The following is a 22,078-nucleotide window of genomic DNA, read 5'->3' on the forward strand; positions in this document are numbered from 1 at the left end:
AAGGGGAGGAAAAAAAGTGGGTCAGAAAGATACAATGACAGAAGAAGAGGCAAGAGAAATTCAAAGTGTGAGAGGGTTTGACTCACCCTTGCTGGCTTTGAAGATAGAGGAAGGCAACAGAGCTAAGAAATGCACACAGTGCTCAGCAGCTGGGAATGGCCCTTAGCCGACAGCCAGCAAGGAAACAGGGAACTCAGCCCTGTGACTGCAGAAACTTTATTCTGCCAACAACCTCAATGAGCAAGGGAATGAATCCTCTTCTAAAGCCTTTGGAAAGGAGTGCAGCCCTGCTGACACCTTAATTTTAGCCCTGTGAGACCCATTTCTGACTTCAGGGCTATAGAACTTTAAGATAATAAATTGTATTGTTTAAGCCACTAAATTTGTGGTAATGTATTTCAGCAGCAATAGAAAACTAATACAAATGTGACGGTGACAGACCCTCCCTTTTTCAGAATATCCTGGTGCATAGCAACTGATGTCATAGAAAGGGTTCTAGAAGAGCACGTAGTGGAGAACTCTTGGGTGCAGACAAGTGGATGATTAATGAAGTAGCATCTGAAAAACCCAGGGAACCAAATGTAGGTGGAGCAACTTCCCTGCAACACACGTTGAAGCTGCTGCAGTGGCTATTCTTCCCCTCCCCTTGGAAAGGCACCAATAGCTGGCCTTTGGAAGGGCTGGTGGACTGGTAGGCAGGTATATGGTGGGCAGGAGGGTAACGGGCATGACAATACGCAGCTGCAGGAGATGCTCATCAGCAAATTCACTTATTGCTCATTTGATGACAGTTCATTTGGGAAGAGGAGGTTTTTGTTCATTCATTCAACAAAGTTTCATTGAGCACCTACTCTGTATTAGGTTCTGTTCTGAGTTCTGGGGATAATGAAGAGAAAAAACCATACCAGGTTTCTGCATTCCTGGTGCTTACACTCAGGTATGGGAGAGAGAAAATAAGCAAGTGAACAGATAAATGAACAATGGAATTCCTGACATTGATTAATGGTATGAAGAAAATAAAGACCGTCTTCTTTGATGGGGCAGTGATCAAGGAATCTTCTTTGAGGTAGCGAGCTCATATGTGGTGGTCAGGGCAGTCATGTTCCAGGTAGAAGGAATGGCTGGTGCAAAGGACCTGTGGTGGGAATTAAATTGGCATATGCAAGGAAAAGAATCGTGCAAGTGACTATGGCAGAGTGAAGGTGAACAAAGGAGAGAGTGATGTGAATTCAGACTGGAGAGGTGCTCAGTGGCTGCATCAGAAAGTCTTGTCAGCCAGGTTGAGGAGTTGGGACCTTATTCAAAGTGCAAGGGGAATCCACTGGAGATTAGTGATGTGACTGGACACATGCTTTATAAAATGCCTTTCCAACTGCTGTGTGGGCAGTGGGTTTAGGGGAACAGAGAGGAGTATGTAGTAGAGGAGTGTAGTTAGAAAACCTCCACCTTAGAGATGATGGTGGTCTGGATTAGGATGATGGCAGAAAAGATGAGAGGCGAATAGGTTCTGCAAGAACTGTAGATGGCACACCCTGATGAACCTGATGAACTGGCTTCTTGGGGAGAGGGGAGGAGAGGACTCTATGCCTTCTATAAGTTGAGATGAGGCCTGCCCTGTGGAAGAAAGACGTTACCAGAAAATGTTGTTTGCTCTGTTGGGAAATGAAACATGCATTGAGATTCACTTTTTTTTATTATTATACTTTTAAGTTCTAGGGTACATGTGCACAATGTAGAGGTTTGATACATAGGTATAAAAGGGCAGGGGTGCAACCAGAGCTAAGAAAAATGTCCATACAAGTAAAATCTAGTGTTGTGCATATTTAATTCACTTACTCTTCAAATCAACACAATTAATTAAGTACTGTTTTAATCTGTGTTACAGATGAGGAAACTGAGGAATCAAGAGGTTGAGTAATTTGTCTAAGATCACTGCTGGGATCGCTGATATCTTAGCCACTGAGGGGTAAAGCTGGAACTTGGATCCAGGCAATCTGATTCCCAAGTCTGAGCTCTTAAATTCAAGGCCCTCCTAGATACTGTATTTGGTGTACTGGTCATGTCTGCAACTAATCATACAGCTTGAGAGTTTGAACAAACGTTTGAAAGTATGATTCTTCTAATTCATGAATGTACTTATTTCTAACTTTTGCCCAAGTTAGACATTTCTCAAGAGGGGGCAATTTTGTCCCATAGGAACATTTTTGTCTGACATAATTTGGGGGCAGAGCTACTGGCATCTAGAGGCTAGGTGTACTCCTAAACAATTCCAATGCACAGGATGTTCCCAGAACAAAGCATATTCCAGCCCAAGTGCCAAGGTTGAGAACCCCTGGTGTAGGTGTATACAGCCAGGAAAACATGCACCTGTGAACAGTGACAAACAGGAGGGTGCAATGAATTGTCCAGTTGATATATAACGATGGAGTGCTAGGGGCTATGGGGTATTCCAGGAGGAAGATGAGTTCCAATTTCCAATTGCACATTCTAGTCTGAGGAATGGGACAGAGCACAAAACAGGACAATCATCTGCAGGGTGTCATGGAAGAGACTCTGAGAGCAATAGGGGCTCAGAGGGAAAATGGAACTTTTATGGAGGATCCATCAGGATTCAAGAAGTTGGCACCTGGGGTGAGGCCTCAAGATGGAGCAACATTTGAATGGGGAAAGGCATGGTAGGGCCCTGTGCATTGGGAAGAACCATGCATGAGGGCACAGGTGCCAGGGGAATGGAGTGGGGGAGGTGCAGAGGCGTCCAGAGAGGGAGCGCCATGAGAATTCTGAGTTTACTGAATAGATTCGTCCTGATAAAGGGTGGATGGGGTAAAGCCAGATCATGGAGGGCTTGGAAAGCCAAGTGTGGGTTTGCTGTGGTAAGAAGAGGGGATTAGCAGTGTTCTCCAAGTGATACTTTGTACCTGCTTTGGGGACATTCCTCAGTCATGGCAGAAAACACCACCTGCATGAGTTGGCCCAGGGGGTTGGAGAGAAGAAGGCTGGGCTGTGTCCCAGCTTGCTGTGAGGAGGCGGTGGGTTTATATGGTGGCAGCCACTTAAAATGGAAAAGAAATGGAGAAGGTTAAACTCAAGAGTCCATTCTCTGAGTGCGCTCCCCTCCCAAGTGACCCCACTTTTAAAGACAAGGAAGCAGAAGCACTGTGAAGCTAAATGACTTGTCTGTTGTCTGGCTAGTACGTGGCAGGTCTGGGCTTGTCTCATTGCATGGACAGCAGGGAAAAACTCAGGGGAGTTTGGTTTGTAGAAAATCTGGGGACAAGACTGTAAAGGACAAAGACACAGCTGGGAATAAGATGCATAAGAGGCAGTAATGGACATAATTCAACAGGTCAGTAGTGGTTCTGCTGCAGTGGTGGGGCCATGATGCTTTTTTTTTTTTTTTTAATTTCTCTTTTCTGTTTTCCAAGATGTATTTAATCACCAAAGTCTACTTTTACAATAAAGGGAAGAAAGGTCTTGAGCATCTGTATCTAATGTCAGAGTGAAATGAGTGAGATACAAACCCAGAAGGAGCCAATGGGTTTTGCTGGATGGAAAGAATTGGGGTTTGGAGGGGGGACCTCAAGAGTGCAATTTCCTTAGAAAATAGGAGGTCAAGAGGAGGAGAAGGGGCAGTTTTTCAGGTGTCCCAGATTTGCAGTGACACGAAGCAGAGAATTAGGATGGGAAGACGTGTCATGGCTTACCAGGTGAGACTCCCATTCTTCTGATGACACTGAAATGTGCTCCACCCCCACCCCCACAGTGCCCTTCTTTCCCTTCAGAGAACCAGTGTCCCTGTGACTCCGCCCACTCATCTGGCCACCATTGCCCTGAGCTGCCAGGAGCCTGGAGAAGATGAAGGCATCCGTGGTTCTCTCCCTCCTTGGCTACCTGGTGGTTCCAAGTGGTGCTTACATCTTGGGGCGTTGCACAGTGGCTAAGAAACTCCACGATGGAGGCCTGGATTATTTTGAGGGCTATAGCCTTGAGAACTGTGAGTAGGCCCCCTTAGTGCTCCCTCCTCTCACCTCCTTGCCCTCCCTTCTCTGGCCAGGCATCCCCAACTCCAGCTGTCCTCAGAGTCACACACCTTCTGTTCCATCTTAGGGGTGTGCCTGGCCTACTTCGAGAGCAAGTTCAATCCCATGGCCATCTACGAGAACACACGTGATGGCTACACTGGCTTCGGCCTCTTTCAGATTCGTGGCAGTGTCTGGTGTGGCGACCATGGCAGGAACCGCTGCCACATGTCATGTTCTGGTAAGTCCCTCTTTCCATTCCGTGCAGGGGCACTGGAGGCTGTGGTGCTGTGTCAGAGGCCTGCCTTCCAGATGACCAGAGTTTACAAAGTTTACAAAGAAGAGGGTGTGGCAGGAGCCATATCCAGGGTGGGTCCCTGGGAGGCTGAGCATTGCACTCCTGGGGGTACAGTGAGATCAGGCTGTGGGGAGTCAGGCAGGCTAACCTAGGATGGAGTGATGGAGACCCCTGTCCAAGTGGGCAGAGAAGGTGTTGGGGAGTTGAGAGGAGGCTGCAGGCATCAGAGCCTGAAGGGTGGGAGCAGAGGGCACTAGCTGGCCTGATTTCACCCATGCTCAGCCACCTCTCCCTTTTTCTTTCTTTCTTTTTTTTTTTTTTTTTTTTTTGAGATGGAGTCTCGCTCAGTCACCCAGGCTGGAGTGAGTGGCGAAATCTCGGTTCACGGCAAGCTCCGCCTCCCAGGTTCATGCCATTCTCTTGCCTCAGCCTCCCGAGTAGCTGAGACTACAGGCCCCCGCCACTACGCCTGGCTAATTTTTTTGTATTTTTAGTAGAGACGGGGTTTCACTGTGTTAGCCAGGATGGTCTCAATCTCCTGACCTCGTGATCTGCCCGTCTCGGCCTCCCAAAGTGCTGGGATTACAGGCATGAGCCACCGCTCCTGACCCCTCTCCCTTTTTCAAGGAGGCAGTTGCTGCCACTTTGAAAGGCAGAACTGGTTACTGGGAGGAGATAGGAGCTGGGCATCCCAAGGGGAGCTTGCCTACTGCTCTTAGGCGGTCCTAAGTACCTGTGATCAAGGGGAGGTGGTTGCCAGGATTCACTAACTGCGTGAGCATTTATTGAGCACCCACCAAATGCCAGGCCTTACAGAGCTGCCATTCTAGTGCTTGTTAACTGCCAGCTACTCTTTTAAGCCCTTTATAAGTATTCATCTAATTAATTCATCTAATCAATCTAATTAAATACCCATGAGGTGGGTACTGTTATCCCCATTCTATGAATGGGGAAACTGAGGCCCAGAGAGGGTAAGTATATGCCCAAGACCACACAGCTGTGGGGTGGTAGAGCTGGGAGGGAAACCTAAGCAGTGCGGCTCCTGAGTTGGGGCTAAACCAAGAGGCTACACAGCTGGGCCAGGTCTCCCTCACATCTGAGGCGGTCTTTCTGCCTAAGCACCCCAGCATCCTCCCTAATGAGCAAACCTCCCTCCATGCTGATGGGTGAGAACCATTCCAGAGCCTGTGGCTTCTGAGCTGGGTCTTTAGGAGACAGAGTGGAGAGGTTGGAGTGAAGGGCTGCAGCCTTCTCATGTGGCCTGGGCAGTACCTGTCTGTATTGGGCCCCATGATTGGCCTTTATCTCCAGAGAGGAGTAAGAAAGCTCTCTGATTCAAGGAGAGGCAGGACTGCAATGTAGGAAGAAAAGGCACAGGAACTCTGTGGGAACCTGGTGGGAATCCTAGCTGCTGCCTTTAAGAATGACATGAGCGGCCAGGCGCGGCGGCTCACACCTGTAATCCCAGCACTTTGGGAGGCCGAGATGGGCGGATCACGAGGTCAGGAGATCAAGACCATCCTGGCTAACATGGTGAAACCCCATCTCTACTAAAAATACAAAAAATTAGATGGGCGTGGTGGCAGGCGCCCATAGTCCCAGCTACTTGGGAGGCTGAGGCAGGAGAATGGCATGAACCTGGGAGGTGGAGCTTGCAGTGAGCCCAGATCGCTCCACAGTACTCCAGCCTGGGCGACAGAGCGAGACTCCGCCTCAAAAAAAAAGAACGACATGAGCTTGCGTAAGTGGCTTCTAGAGCTCCTCCAAATGGGGACATTAACAACCACTTATGGTTTCTGTGAACATAAAATGGAATAATGTATACAAAAGCCAGGCAGGGCCCTTAGTGAATTACAACAATCACAGTCTAGTTGGGGAGACATACACATTAAAAGTGTAAGTTAATAACATTTTTAGGCCGGGCGCGGTGGCTCACGCTTGTAATCCCAGCACTTTGGGAGGCCAAGGTGGGCGGATCACGAGGTCAGGAGATCGAGACCATGGTGAAACCCCGTCTCTACTAAAAATACAAAAAAATTAGCCAAGCGTGGTGGTGGGCGCCTGTAGTCCCAACTACTTGGAGAGGCTGAGGCAGGAGAATGGCGTGAACCCGGGAGGCGGAGCTTGCAGTGAGCCGAGATTGCGCCACTGCACTCCAGCCTGGGCGACAGAGCAAGACTCTGTCTCAAAAAAAAAAAGAATAAAAAAAAAATTTTAAAATTAATTAAATTGATTTAATTTAAATTGAAATGATGGTACATTCAATGTCACCCAGAGCTTCCTGGTAGCCAAGGCAAAAAGAGAAATACAGTAGGCCTGTAATTTATATTTCATAGGCAGAAATATAGATGGATAGCTATCTATAAACATAGATAAATATAGATATCTATCTATAAATCTATAAATCTATCTATCTATATATCATCTATCTATCTATCTATCTATCTATCATCTATCATCTATCTATCTATATCTCTATCTCTCCAGAATCCAATGGGAGACACATACAGTTATCTATCCGTAATAGAGGTGGTACTGTGTATTGTGATGAAAATGTGGTGGACTATATATCCTGAAAAACTCTCCCATTAGGTAGAATGCAAACAAAGAAAAGAAAAAAATTCTTTTAAAGTCCCAGACTGAGTTGGCAAGAAAGTAAGAAAAATCCCTAGAGGCTAAAAGGGGAACAAGGATCCAGATAGGTTAAGTGAAGGGTTAGAGCAGATCATGATCCTGGGCATCAGCTGATTCTCTGTAGCCTAATCAATATATTTTAATGGAAAAAATTTTATAAGAATTACAAGTTAAAAAATTAATAGATCTGGTAAAAAGATGACTACATCCTGCTACCTCCTTAGGGTTGTCTAATAAAAATCTAAGGACAGATGAATTCTTGGAATTCATTGGAAGACTCTCTGATGTGAGTACCCTGTACCTTCCCTGACATCACTCTAACTTAGCTGTCGTATGGCGGCATGGTATCTTCCATTTTATTTTCCCCACAGCTTTACTGAATCCTAATTTAGAGAAGACAATTAAATGTGCCAAGACCATTGTAAAAGGAAAAGAAGGGATGGGAGCATGGTAAGTCTTACATTTTTATGTAGCCTGTATTAACGACTTTCACTCATGATCTGTAATCTGAATCTTGGCTAAATCTTGGCTGTTGTGCATGTGCAGTGCCAAAACTAAAAGGCTCTGACTCACCAGGGTAAGTAGCAGAAAACCACTGAGTTCCACAACCTCAAGGCCACAGAGGGAAGGAAATAATTATCAGAGAAATTGGCTTGAATTGTACTTTTTTTCCCCCAAATCTTGTTTAGGGTTATATAGAATGCTAGGATAAACATCTTCAAACTAAATCTGTGTTTATTATGATAATCTCTGATTGTTTCTTTCCTTTAAGTTCCTACAAGGTTTCTGAATACCTTTAAGGTTCTTGATACATGTTGTGAAATCCAGCAGGCCCATATTTGTTTATATTTCTACAAAGGGTTTAGTAAAATGTAGATTTACTGCACCTTCACCAATCACAAAACTTTTGCGATTTAAAGGTGAATAACTGGCTGGGCATGGTGGCTCACACCTGTAATCCTAGCACTTTGGGAGGCTGAGGTAGTTGGATCACCTGAGGTCAGGAGTTCGAAACCAGTCTGACCAACATGGCGAAACCTCATCTCTACTAAAAAAAATAAATAAATAAAATAAAATAAGCCAGGTGTGGTGGTGCGTGCCCGTAGTCCCAGCAACTCGGGAGGCTGAGACAGGAGAATCGCTTGAGCCCACGAGGCAGAGGTTGTAGTGAGCTGAGATCGCACCACTGCACTCCAGCCTGGGCAAAAGAGTGAGACTCCATCTCAAAAAAAAAAAGGGTGAATAACAATTTTGTCTTATCTTCTTTTGTCTTTTATCATATCCCGTTAGGGTGTTTCCCCCCATGTTTGTTATATATTACTATTGTTTTGCAATTTTTTTCTTCTTTGCTCTTTGCCTATTTTAAAATTCAAGTTATATTATTTGAAAGAGCTCTTTATATATTTGGTACATTAACTGATTGTTGTATATTTATTGCCAAAATAACTGCAACTCTAATTTCCTCTTTAGCCAGATATTTGCTTAGAAGAGTCTAAAATTTACAAGTGGTTGGGCCTATGTCTGACTTCTTTCACTGAGTGTTGCATTTGTTTGTTTTTGTGTGTGGTTGCGATTCATTCTCATTGCTATACAGTATTCCATTGTGTGGATTCACCGCAGGTTACTTATTCATTCCTCTATTTGTGGGCATTTGGTAGTTTCTTAATTTTTAGTGCTGCCATGGACAGTCTTTACTTATCTTTTGGTGAATATGTAAAAGGATTCCTATTGTTTTTACAGAGGAATAAAATTGCTAGTCATAGGATAAGCATATTTTCAGATTTGGCATATTGTGTCAAACAGTTTTCTAAAGAGATTTTTATCAATGTACACTGCCATCAGAAATTATGCATTTCAGTTGCTTCACATTCTCAACCACGCTTGGTAATTTCCAGTTTATTCTCATGACTGTGTTGTGGTATTGCATTATGGTTTTACTCTACATTTCCCTGATGAGGTTTCAAATGTTTATTGGCCATTTATATATCCCCTTTGGTGAAGTGCGTCTTCAAATCTTTTGTCAATTTTTCTATTGTGCTGTCTTTTTCTTATTAATTTGTAGGAGATATTTATATATTCTGGATAAAGTTTTTTTGTTGGATATATGTATTGCAACTATCTTTCATTCTGTGAGTTACCTTTTTATCTTTTTTTATAAGAGATATCTCAAAAAAAAAAAAAAGAAAAGAAATGGGGCCTTGCTCTGTCACCCTGGCTAGAGTGCAGTGGCGTTATCACAGCTCACTGTAGCCTGGAACTCCTAAGCTCAAGTGATCCTCCTGCCTCAGCCTCCCAAGTAGTGAGGACAACAGGCACGTGTCACCTTGCCTGGGTCTTTTTTTTTTTGTAACCTTCTCAAGAGTGTCTTGATAAACAGAAGTTCTTAGTCACAATGTAGTCTAATTTGTTATTGCTTTCCCTTTATGGTTATTTTAACAAATATCTGCCTATTCCTTGGTCTTGAGAATATTCTCCTTTTTTCCTAAAAGCTTTATTGTTTTATCTTTCACATTTGGCTCTGCAATATCCTTTCTTTCTTTTTCTTTCCCTGTTGCATTGGCTAGGATCTCCAGTGAATGTTGAATAGAAGTGACGATTGTGGCATCCTTGTCTCATTTCTAGTCTTATAGGTAAAGAAGTTCAATATTGTGTCATTATATGGATGTTTTAAATTTCTGGAGATACTCTTAATCAGATTGTGTTCCTTTCCATCTCTAGTTTGCTAAAGTTTTTTTAAAAACCATGAATGGGTGTTGAATTTTGGTTATTACATTTATTTTTTTGCAATTCTGTGTTAGCTTATCCACCTGCCTTAAAAACTGTTGTCTCTTAACTCCCATGACTTTTCCAAAGGTCATATCTGGTGACATCTTATTGAGGATGTCAGTTTTATACAATTTACTTCTGGATCCTGCAGTATGTTATTTTCATAATAAATTTTATTATGATGTGCTGGGAGTGGTGGCTCATGTCTGTAATCCCCAGCACTTTGGGAGGCTGAGGTGGGTGCATCACCTGAGGTCAGGAGTTCAAGATCAGCCTAGCCAACATGGCGAAAACCCATCTCTACTAAAAAAAAATACAAAAATTAGCTGGGCGTGGTGGCATGTGTCTGTAATCCCAGCCACTCAGGAGGCTGACTTAGGAGAATCGCTTGAACCTGGGAGGTGGAGGTCGCAGTGAGCTAAGATTGTGCCACTGTACTCCAGCCTGGGCAACACAGCGAGACTGTCTCAAAAAAATATTAATAAAGAAATTTTATTATGATGCCCCCTTTTCTTTTTGTGATATTTCTGCATAGGTCCCATGTTAGCTTTATCCTCTTTACCCTTCCTTGAATAAGGACAGAGTTACCCATATTCAGTATTTGCTAAATGGACAGGTTGTGTGGCTTTTTCTTGTCTCTGTTCTTGGATTATGGCCAGACCCTTTTCTCTGATGTCTACCTGGGGATAGATTGGTGTGCACATCTCTTGGCCTAGTTTCCAGTTTGGAGATTTTGCTGGTGTGAGTGTCTTTCTGATATGCTGAATCAATAGAGTGCATGAAAATCCTCCATTTCCAGCTTACACTGCTACCATCTCCATCCACACTGTTTATGATGGCAGGCGTACACTACCCGGTGAACACTGCACCACCACAAACTTCGTTCTTCCCCTACATTTTCTCCTCCTGTCCCACATTTTATAATTACCTGCCTGATTGATCCTGGACATTGTAATCTCCAGATAGATCTAGAAAGAGTGTCATATTTCCTAAGTTCCAGATGGCACAATTTTTCAGATCTTAGTATTTCTGAAACTAGGCTTTATTTTGTAATCAATGTATTATGCCCCCAAAGCTGTTATTAAATCATTGATGAATCTTAGAATAGAAGATATCTTACAATAGAGGAAATCCTATAATAATAGCTGCAATTTCTTAACTGATTGCATTTATATGCACATCATGATTGAATCCTCACAAATCCCTCTGCTGTGAGCATTCTTATCTTCATTTTCAAAATGAGAAAACCAAGGCATAAAGAAGTAGAATAACCTACTCATGGCCACAGCAATATGATCAATCCTGGATCTGTGCTATTCCAAGCCTCAGGTCACCAGGCTACTCAAAGAGATGGGGTTGGGTGACACAGAAGATCTATGCTGTGGTTATGTAGAAGGCAACCAAAGGACAGTTATCCAGTACTCCAGTGAGTCCAAACTCAGGGTTTCTGAGCAGAGTCAGTGTAGGGTGGTGGGGGAGAAAGGACAGGCCTGCAGGTGAACAAATTTCACTAGTGGAAGCATAGGTGCTGTTCCTTACTATAAATCATGGGCCCTGAAAGCAGCACAGACTTTGTCCAGAATCTGATCCAGAAGGTTATGCCTGTCTCAGAGGCTGAGCCTTTTTGTTGTTGCTTTTTTTGTTTTGTTTTTCTGTGTCTTCAAGGTACTTTGGAACTATTAGGTTGTTGCAAAAGTCATCGTGGTTTTTGCCATTAAGAGTAATGGTGGTTTTTGCCATTACTCTTAATGGCAAAAACTGTGATGACTTTCACACCAACCTAAAAAAGTCAATCAGAGATTGTTTTTCCTGCTTCTATATCTCCAGCCTCTAGCTCTGCGCCTGGCACATAATGGAAACCCCCTATGTGCTCGTTGAAAAACTGAGGCTGCATTTGGGGCCACTATCCTGAAGTCATTCATAACATTTTTATTTTTAAATTTACCATTTATTATCTTTAAAAATGAAAAATAAACCCTTTCCCTCTTATCAGCAGCCTCCTCAAGGTCACCAGTGTTAATATTCTTAGAAATCAGAGAAAAATGTATGCACAGATATTTTAAAACACACATGGAATCCCAGTGTCCACACTGAGCTGCAACTTGCTTTTTTTCAGCTATTAATAGAGCTCATGAATCTTGGCATTATCACTACTTAAAGGTCTCTGCCATTGCTGTAACAGCTGCTAGTACCCCACTGTATAGATGTTGCAGGTAATTTCTCTGCCAGTTCTCTAATGAAGAAAATTTATTTCTTTCCATTTTTGTTGCTGCTGTTGCTGTTTCAAAATTCTATCATAAGCATCTTGCTTTTAGAACTTTTATGTTCTTTCAATTGTATCCTTAGAGAAATCCCTTGAAGGGGATTTATTGAGACTATTTGGTGCATTTAACCGTTGGAGAGACCAGTTGCTAAATTGCCATTTGGAGAAGGGGCCCCTCCACCCACACTGCATGAAGGGGCCTGTTTCTCCTCAGCTCACCAGCCTGAGGTGTTAAAAACCTGTGTAGTTTTAGAAAATTGAGATGTGTAAAGTGATGTCATTGTTTTGCTTTGCATGTTGAAATTACAAAGGAAGTTGAACATGTTCTCAGGTGTTTATTGGCTATTTTTCTGTGAACTGTTTACTTATATTCTTAGTCCATTTTACTATTGGGTTGACAATGGTTTTTTTCTTCATGTTGATCTTTTATGTGTCCTTTATAAATTAGGCTTGTTAAACCTTTATTCATTTTATTTGCATAAACTATTTTTTCAGGTTTGTTATTTGTATTTTGATTTTATGGTATTTTTATCCTACGAGAGTTTCACAGATTCACAGAATCAAATCCCTTGGTTTTTTTCTTTTGTGGCTTCTGGGTTTATGTGAAATCTCTTTTGTACTCCAAAATTGTAAGCCATGTATTACAACAGTGCTGGCACACACACAAATTAAGCCCTATATTAAATTTTTGTTAAATAAGTTAAAAATAGAATATGATTTTATGTTTTTAATGCTTAAAATTTTGGCCTTCTTGGAATTTACTTTGGTATAAAAAGTGAGGTGTAGGGAGCTAGGTTTACATTTTTTAAACGGCTAGTTATTGATTTCAATACTATTTATTAAGTAACCCATTTTCATCACTAATTTAATAGATTGTAATTTTAAAGTGAAAGTCCCCTTATTAATGTTAACTGACTTTGGAGTGTTTGAAATACCTTTCATATATGGTCCGAGTTTCCAATTAATGTGGAAGCTTGGCTGATTCTTTAGAGTAAGCCCTAATGAACTAAAACCATATTTAGTGTATGGCACTGGGTGGAGCTATGCTAAGCCAGGCAGATCAAGGCCTTCTTATTGCTGAGGTTCCCACTGAAGGGAGCTCTTATTAAGCTAACAGGCAGCCACGCGTTCTCCAAAGCTCAGCGGGTCAGCTCTGCAGGGTTGGGGCAGACAGGAAGGGAGAAGACTAAGACCACACATGTCCCCAAGGAGTCCCTTCTGCAATGTCTACCCTGGGCTATGGAAAGCCTTGGGATTTCTGAAAATACCTGTGTGTGTGTTTCCCTGCCACTCTGTAACTACGAGGGGCCAGAGGTCTACAGCCCTGTCTTCCACTGTGGGACCTCCTACCCTGGAAGACCCGTGGAAACCTGCCTGCTGAGGGGTGGGATGACCAAACAGGATTTCTAATGGCTTACAGCTGGCCTGAGTGGCTCCCCACCCTGGAGATAGGGACTGGAGAACCTGAAGTCTGGGTGCTGGCATGGGGACCCAGAACAAGGGAATCACTTTTACAGGCACCAGGAGAAAAGGTTAGAGAAACTCAGTGCAGCTGACTTAGGTGGGGCTAAAGAGTTGGAAGGAATTTTGGAAGGTGAAGAGTGGAGCAGGTACATGGAAAGGTGAAAGGGGCCCTGGCCCAGGGTACAAAGGTTCTATTTGCAGGCCTAGGGTCTGCTAAAGACTCATCATATGACTCTGGGAAAGTCACAGAACTTCTCTGAAACTCACTTCAGAGAAGCAAATGATACTTCCGTTGCAGGGTTGGGGAAGAATTTCACAGTTCAGAGTTCAGCCTCCTCATCTCACCATGTGGGGTTTGTGGAATGAGGTGGGGGCTGATGTGGGCACTAGGATGGAGGAAACACCAGTATTCATGCCAGGATGTGATGGAGACAGCACTGGAGATGCACAAAAGCCTTCAGAATCGTGCCCACGGCAGAGGTGGCAAACTCAAAGGCTCCAAGGGGCAGGCAGGTGTAAATGGCCTGAGTGGGGCTGTGAATCCCTAGAGACCCTGAGTTCTGACTTTGAGGAGCCCTTCATGTTCACTTCTCTCCACAGGCCCACCTGGTCCCGGTACTGCCAGTACTCCGACACCCTGGCGCGGTGGCTGGATGGTTGCAAGCTGTAGCCGCCTGCATGGCCCCACAGTTGTGAATGAAAGTGCTTTTCTGCTTGCTGCTTCAGTCAATCCTGTTGATGATCTCACCACTTTAAAAGCTCCAGATGGAAAAGGACAAAAGTTTGCTTCATCCGGGGATGCAGGATGCAGAATAAATCAAACTAGTTACTCAACTTAGGCCAAAGGTGTCTGCTTTGATTATGATTATTTCTGTAATCACCATTATTTACTATTATTGTGATTTATTATTATTTAATCTCAGATGGAGGAATTGAAGGAAGGAAATTATCTGAAAAACAAGATGTGTCCATGAATGTCAATACTAAACAGGAAAAGGAAGAACAAGTACAGTGGAACCAAAGAGGAAAGAAGAGGAAGAGTCTGGCACAAGCAGGGCCTCCAGCCAAGGCGTGTCCACACTGGGACACACAGGGGAAAGGGAGAGACCACAGAATCCTCTTTGCATATCTATGAAGGGAATCAAATGACAGTTGCTCATTTCTTATAAAAAGTCTCTAAAATTTATAAATAACACATATTTGCATTAGAGAAATTTGGGAAAATACAGAAATTTTAAAAAGGAGAAAAATGTTCCTATAATCTCAGTACTCAAAGACAATTGCTGTTATGTTTTGGTTGCATTTCCTTCTGGTCTTTTTTCTGTATAGGGTTTTTATTCTTTTTCAAAAATGCCATGATAATGCTGTAGTTAGAGAGTTTTGCATCTGGCTTTTTAGAAAGAAAGCAAACAAAGAAGGTAAGACACTTTTCCCCAACATCTGTTTCAATTTTAAGTAGCAAGGGGTTTATTTTAGAAGCTTAGTGGCTTACAGCTTCTTTCATGGGTTGGAGTACAGGTGTCAGCCTGGGCTTCCGGGACACACCTGCCTGAGATCTGGTAGCAGCAGCAGCGAGAGCACAGGTATCTGCTCCGCAGGTCAGGTCACCTATGGGACCCACACCATCCTGGGGGTTGGAGAACATAGTTCTTCACCTTTCAGTCCTCGTACAGGAAGAAAAGAACTAGAGTGGTATGGAGCGAGCCTGTCAGTCACCTGTGCTTCACCATGGTGTTGTAGATTCTTCAAAGTGAAATTTTAGTGCCAGTGAATATTTCAGTATATGACGTACCATATTTTATTTAACTTTTGCTCTACTGTTAGATGTTTTCTTTTTTTCTTTTCTTTTTTTTGAGACAAAGTCTTGCTCTTCACCTGTTGCTGGAGCGCAATGGCATGATCTCAGCTCACTGCAACCTCCACCCCCCAGATTCAAGCGATTCTTCTGACTCAGCCTCCCAAGTAGCTGGGATTACAGGCATGCACCAACACCACCTGGCTGATTTTTGTATTTTTAGTAAAGATGGCGTTTCACCATGTTGGCCAGGATGGTCTTGAACTCCTGACCTCAAGTGATCCACCCGCCTCAGCCTCCCTAAGTGCTGGGGTTAGGGGTGTGAGCCACCGAGCTCGGCTGTGTTAGATCTTTAGGTATTGCCATTTTGAAAACCATTACAAAGAGTGCTGAAGTCCCTGTTTGGGGCTGCCCCTTTTTATTTCTTACATTTTAAAAATTACCCCAACAACATATATTTAATGAAGAAAACCTGGGTAGCATAAGCAGTCTTAAAGAAGGAAATTAAGAATATCCCCTCACTGGAAACAGAAGTTTTCATCATTGTCATGTAGCTAAAGTGGGGAACCGTGACTTAGGGATGGTTAGTGTTAAACTTTTCATGTGTATCCTTCCCTACTTTTGTGTGTGTGTGTGTGTGTGTGTGTGCACATTTTTCCCCTTACAGTCATGGACTACTACTAAACATACAGTTTTGTATCTTCCTTTCTTCACTCAATATTTTGTGATCTAATATTTCCAGGTCTACAACAGGGATCCTAGCACCATTTTTCACAACTGCACAGCTTTCCATTATATAGACAAACTTTGATGTATATAACTCTTTATTGTTACTCTTTGTAATTTAAAAAAAAAATGGAAAAATTAGGTAAAAAGTGGCTACCTGAAAGGCAGGCAAGATCCAAATCAATTCAGCTCTTCTTTTTGTCTTAACCTTGGTTACTTTCAGGAGGAAGAAATGACTAAGTTGGAATTTCAGAGACAGAACTTTTACTCAAGTTCAGTAACAATTGTTGAGCTTAATCAAACAGTTTTGTGTGGCTTTCTTTCCTCTCTAGAGAAGAGGGTATTCTATATTACCCAACCACACAGCATGAATCATACAGTAAAATTACTGGCAGCGGCACTTGCAGTTGAGATCAATGTGAAGCTTTGATCAACTTTTTTATTGAGCTGGGAACCCCACACTCTTTCCGAGGGTGGGTCCAAGAACGATAATGCACATGACCTCAATCCAACCTTAACCCAGAATTAATAACCTGCAATTGATGAAAACACTATCTCCTCGAGTGCCAAATCCAGCATGCTGCCGCCTCCTTCCAGCCCATTGCTTCTGCTGCGGCTCACCATCCTCTAATGGGCACTTGTGTCAACATGGGCGTGAGGACTGAGGACAAAGCAAATGTTAGTGTATTGATTGGAACAGCCTCTCTTGGGTTGCCCAAGCCCACTGATAATGGGTGTTACAGTGAGCACTCATTCTGGGGACAGATCCCCTTGTCTGGTTTACAGAACGATCCAAGCTGGATTAGGAAATCTCAATAACAACAACTCCTATTATTATTACTTCTGTTACCGGCAGCTATCATATTAACTCCAACTGTATAAATATTACACAGACCTTTTAGACAATATTTCCAAGCCTTACAAAACCTCCTAAGGTAGTTATGAAATATAGCCATATTACAGATGGTGAAATTGAGGCTCAGGGCTAAATAATGTGGCTTTACTCCAGTTTGGTAAGTGATGAAGTTGGGATTGGTATCTCCTCAAAACCTATATTCCCACACAGAGCCCCCTTCCAAACCCTGGTACTATATTGGTATTAATGTTCTACTCCATTAGCTGGAAAATTGGGTCTCTAGCTTTTTAATTAAGATGCTGCACTAGGCCGGGCGCGGTGGCTCACGCTTGTAATCCCAGCACTTTGGGAGGCCGAGGGGGGTGGATCACGAGGTCAGAAGATCGAGACCACGGTGAAACCCCGTCTCTACTAAAAATACAAAAAATTAGCCGGGCGTGGTGGCAGGCGCCTGTAGTCCCAGCTACTCGGAGAGGCTGAGGCAGGAGAATGGCGTGAACCCGGGAGGCGGAGCTTGCAGTGAGCCGAGATCGCGCCACTGCACTCCAGCCTGGGCGACAGAGCAAGACTCTGTCTCAAAAAAAAAAAAAAAAAAAAAGATGCTGCACTTAAGAAGTATTAGGCAACTAGTGCAGGACAATGGTCATCGTGTTGGTGCCCAGTTCACAGGCTGGGAAATTGAGCGAATTTTCTCAACTGCACAAAACAAATCGAGAAGACAGTCTGGAAATCTACAGCATTTCTAAGCTTCTGTCATAGTAAAAATCACCTGGGGCAGGCCGGGCACGGTGGCTCATGCCTGTAATCCCAGCACTTTGGGAGGCTGAGGTGAGCAGATCATCTGGGGCCAGGAGTTCGAGACCAGCCTGGCCAACATGGCTAAACCCCATCTCTACTAAAAATACAAAAAATTAGCTGGGTATGGTGGTGGACGCCTGTAGTCCCAGCTGCCTGTGAGGCTGAAGCATGAGAATCACTTGAACTCAGGAGGTGGAGGTTGCAGTGAGCCGAGATCACGCCACTGCGCTCCAGCCTGAGCGACAGAGGAAGACTCTGTCTCAAAAAAACAAACAAATAAACAAAAATCACCTGGGGCAACTGTTAAAATGCTGATTCCTGGGCCATGTGTCTGACCTACTGAATCCATATTTCCAGAGATGTGGTCCAGGGAATCTGTGCTTTCAAAGCTTCTCCAGATAACTCTGATCTTTGGGAAACTTGGAAGAAACCGGCTAGTGCAAAGAGTACAGGGTTGGAAAATGTCAGAAGTCATAGGGATCGTTCCTGGCTCTGCCACTTATCATTGAGCCAGTTAATTCCTTGAGCCTCATTTTTCCTACCTGCAACGAAGTGAGTGACCCTGGCTGCGCTGGCTACACAGTGGTGATGTTGAGGGGGCAGCAGTGAGGCCATGGGGGTCTTCTGATTTCTGGGCCCTTCGCCTGCTTCCCAGCACCATGCTGACTTTATGAGTAAAAGCACTGCTACAGATCTGCCACCAGGAGGGCCTGGTGTGTGTGTGTGTGTGTGTGTGTGTGTGTGTGTGTGCGCGCGCGCACACACACACGTCTGGTGCCATGTATATCCTGCAGCATAGCCTGTCCAAGTCCCTTAATGGAGTAAGAAGATTGCGTCTCATGCACCCTCAGGATGCTGCTTTCCATGATTGTCCCTAAGTTGTGGCTGGTTTTGCTTTGTATTTCAAACCCTGCATACTTCTGAGCTAAAGGTGAGCCAGGCAGCCTCTGCTCCCCATTGCTGCTTCCTCCTTCCTCCCTGAAGTCCTCTAGCTCCTTTGAACCAAGTGTTCCTCCTGCATTCTCCTGTTCCTGCCCCTCATTCACTGAAGATTTTGGCTCTTGGCTCACTATTTTTCCACCACTACTGGAGTCATCATTCTTTGTGGCCTCAGTATTTACTTAGGCAAGTCACCAGCACCCTGGCATCTTGGTTCCTTGAGGTCATCACCTGGAAAGATCTTGTCCTCCACCTCACTTCAGCCTATCAGCCTTGCCATTACTAGTAACTCCACCACCTTAAAAATCTCAATTCTAAGACCCCACTCTTTGAACACCACCTCGTATCTTTCCATTGCATCCCTCAAGCAGCTCTCTGATGTCAATAATTCTTTGGCTCCACTGGAATCTCTAAGGATTGGTCCTATCACCCTCACACTGTCCCTTACCTCATGTCCTCACTTGTCTCCTGCCCTGGCTTAGATTCCACAGCCACCATCATAATGATGTCATTCATGCACCCTCATCCCCTGTGCTCTTCCTTCTGACATACTCACCTGGCTGCCCAATCTCGGTTACAACCAACTTTACCTACTTTGTGTTTGCACCCAAGTAGCTGTACATATTTAAAGAAGAAAAAAATCCCACAAAATCCTGTTGACTAGTGTCACTTTAAATTCTTAAAAACCATTATCAAGTGCACCTTTACATTTCTGACCTCTTAGATGACTGTTTCACGCTTTCTCCTCTCTCTTTAACTCTCCCACACCTCCTCCTTCATTCACCCTTAGCTGCTGCTGCTGCTTCCTAGTTCACTGAGGAAACAGAAGCCATCAGATAAGACTGTCTGCAGCCCCATCCCCACCTTTGTCTACCCCCACACTCTGCCACTCCCCATGTGGTTATGAACTGCGGGTGCTCCCAGCTAAGGCAGGCCTCTCCACTTGGTTCTTGGATCTCAATTCCCCTTGCCTTGTCTCACTTTACAAGAGACAAGTGATAGGCCAAGTACAGTGGCTCATGCCTGTAATGCCAACACTTTGGGAGGCCAAGGCAAGCCAATCACTTGAGCCCAAGAGTTCAAGACCAGCCTGGGCAACATGGCGAAACCCTGTCTCTACAAAAAAATACAAAAAGTTAGCTGGGTGTGGTGGTGTGCACTGTAGTCCCAGCTACTTGGGAGGCTGAGGTGGGAGGATTGATTGAGCCCGGGGGCAGAGGTTGCAGTGAGATTGCACCACTGCACTCCAGCCTGGGTGACAGAGTGGGACTCCATCTCAGAAAAAAAAAAAAGGCAGAGAAGTGGTAATATACTATCACTTTCTCCCTCCCTGCTTGATTGCTTACACCATCAAAAAAACATATTATAATATCTCCTACTTAAGGCAATCTCTCTAGGCCTCTGATTTCCTACCATTTCTTAAAACTGATATTGTAATATCTCCCACTTAAAACAATCTCTCTTGGCTTCTGATTTCTTACCATTTCTTTAAAAGATTCCACCAAAAACTTGTCCAAGTTTCCTCTCTTCTCTGCATTACCTTCCCTTCTCTCTTCAGTCCACTTTATTGGAAGCATGTTTATTATAAGCATTATGGTCTCATATTGCAAAATCCTATGATCAATTCTTAGTCCACATCTTAGCTCTCGGCAGCATTTGACATGATTGATCATTCCCTCCTTGAAACACCAAATTCACTGTCTTTTGGGCCGCCTATATTCCTGGTCTCTCCCCTCTTTCTGGTCACTACTCCGTCAGCTCCTTTATTGGTGTCCCCTCCTCTTCCTGGTCAATGTTGGAGGGACCTCGGCTCAGTCCTTAAATTTTTTCATCTACTCCTATAGTTTCAAATAACATCAGTGTTTTTATGACTTCTAAATATGTATATATTTCTTCCCCAATATTTCCCTCAAACTCCAAATTCACATACAAAAATACCTGTTATACATTTCATTTGACTATTGAATAGACATCTGTACATACAGTACAATAGTAGTAGAAAATGGATATGCATTGAAAAGGGCCCAGATAGCTCAGGTGCAGACTTCTTTATCCTCATAATGCTGGGTCACACTGGACATGTATTGTATCCAGATCTCTTATTACTATGGGTATGTATGTCAAACATCTCGATAGCAGAGAACTTGGTTGTGGTTGGGGTATCTTGAAATGAGCTGGTCATATAAGCATGCTGTAGCTATGTGGCCAGCCTTAATAATTGAAATTCCCCTTCCAAGGCTCCCCCAAAACCAGGTGCAAACTATCAGTCCAATTATTCCGGCAGGCTGATTCATCTTGTTCCAAAGTAACTCACTGACCCAAAGGTAGAGAACCTCAGTCTTAGTTAATACATCCCATAGTATCAGCCAAGGGTTATTTGCCCTAGAAATAGGCATGTAGTCAATCTCCACCACTTGCAATTAACCTATGCTAGGCAGATATCGTAACAATGGGTAAAGCCATGGATGGTGGAGCTGGCAGAAGTGTTGCAAGCAGGGCAGGCACATATTCCAGTAAATATAAAAATAGCTGCTCCCTTTCAGTGAGCTGAGATCACGCCACTGCGTTCCAGCCTGGGCGACAGAGCGAGACTGTCTCAAAAAAAAAAAAAAAAAAAAAAAAAAAAAAAAAAAGCAGCTGCTCAAAGGGGTCCAATGTAATCCACCTGCCACAAAGTGTCCAGTTAGTCCCTCTGGGGATTGATGTTATATGAGGGTGATCAACAAACAGGGTCTTTGCTATTGGTAGGTTGGGCAGGCCAGTCTTGGAGAAGAGAAATCGTTGTTGTTGAGAACGTGCAAAAACTTCATCCTTGTCACCATAGCCACTTCGTTTGTTCACCAGGTGTGGCTAGGGAAAGAGGCTGCTGACATCTATAGCTCATCTTGTCTATCAGATTATTAAAAGCCTTGCCTGTGGTGGGCATATTAAGGCGAGCATTCACACAGCATACAGATATCCTCACACTGTGCCCATTCCAAAAGGACTATCTACAGATCCCTTTTCCAGACCTTATAGCCACCAATCTCTTAGTCTTGTTCCTTCTAAATCCCTGACCATCCAGCCAAAGCATTAGCTACCTCCCATAAATCAGCATAGATCTCTACCTTTAAACATCTTTCTTTCCAGGCAAAATAAGCAACCAATGGTCTTGTTTAAAGTATTGCCCAGAGGGAGAATTTCCCTCCCCATTATGTTCCGTATAATGTGTAGCACTCTTCATCTAGTTGGTGCAGCACCCTGTGCAGATCCATTCGTGAACTTGGTCTGAGTTTTTTCTTCCTCAGTCAACTGATCATAAAGAGCTCCCCATGAAACCACAGGTGAAGACTGAGGGAGTGGAGAGAGGTATTATAGGAATCCTGCTTATGCACCTACTGGTGCCTTCAGGACCTGACTGAGACCAATATTACTTCTGTCACTGGATGATGCCATGCTGCTGCATACATAGAGCCACCTTTGTGACTTGGGCATCAGAGAACATCTAGTTCACAGTAGCCCATTCAGATCATGTGGTCTC

The 22,078-nt window shown here is 43.8% G+C and overlaps 1 protein-coding gene across 2 annotated transcripts; it reads left to right on the plus strand.

Moving 5' to 3' along the window:
• The first annotated feature begins 497 nt into the window (after positions 1-497).
• LYZL4 (lysozyme like 4) lies at positions 498-14,278 on the plus strand. Of its 2 annotated transcripts, none has more exons than XM_003256910.3 (5): positions 498-691; positions 3,764-3,994; positions 4,108-4,260; positions 7,323-7,401; positions 14,045-14,278. In XM_003256910.3, the coding sequence occupies exons 2-5, from the start codon at positions 3,856-3,858 to the stop codon at positions 14,112-14,114; spliced, it is 441 nt and encodes a 146-aa protein (XP_003256958.1). In that variant the 5' UTR covers positions 498-691; positions 3,764-3,855; the 3' UTR covers positions 14,115-14,278. The 2 variants fall into 2 exon arrangements, with proteins under 2 accessions (XP_003256958.1, XP_012367199.1); XM_012511745.2 differs by having other exon boundaries at positions 3,783-3,994.
• Positions 14,279-22,078: the final 7,800 nt, after the last annotated feature.

This window comes from Nomascus leucogenys, chromosome 4 (genome assembly GCF_006542625.1).
Source record: "Nomascus leucogenys isolate Asia chromosome 4, Asia_NLE_v1, whole genome shotgun sequence".
NCBI lineage: Eukaryota > Metazoa > Chordata > Mammalia > Primates > Hylobatidae > Nomascus > Nomascus leucogenys.

Excerpts from the sequence above, each read along its gene's own strand:
- LYZL4 (XM_003256910.3), top strand. The coding sequence starts at position 3,856 with ATGAAGGCATCCGTGGTTCTCTCCCTCCTTGGCTACCTGGTGGTTCCA. Across the intron at positions 4,261-7,322 it reads CTGCCACATGTCATGTTCTG|CTTTACTGAATCCTAATTTA; the intron begins GTAAGTCCCTCT and ends TTTTCCCCACAG. Across the intron at positions 7,402-14,044 it reads AAAGAAGGGATGGGAGCATG|GCCCACCTGGTCCCGGTACT; the intron begins GTAAGTCTTACA and ends TTCTCTCCACAG.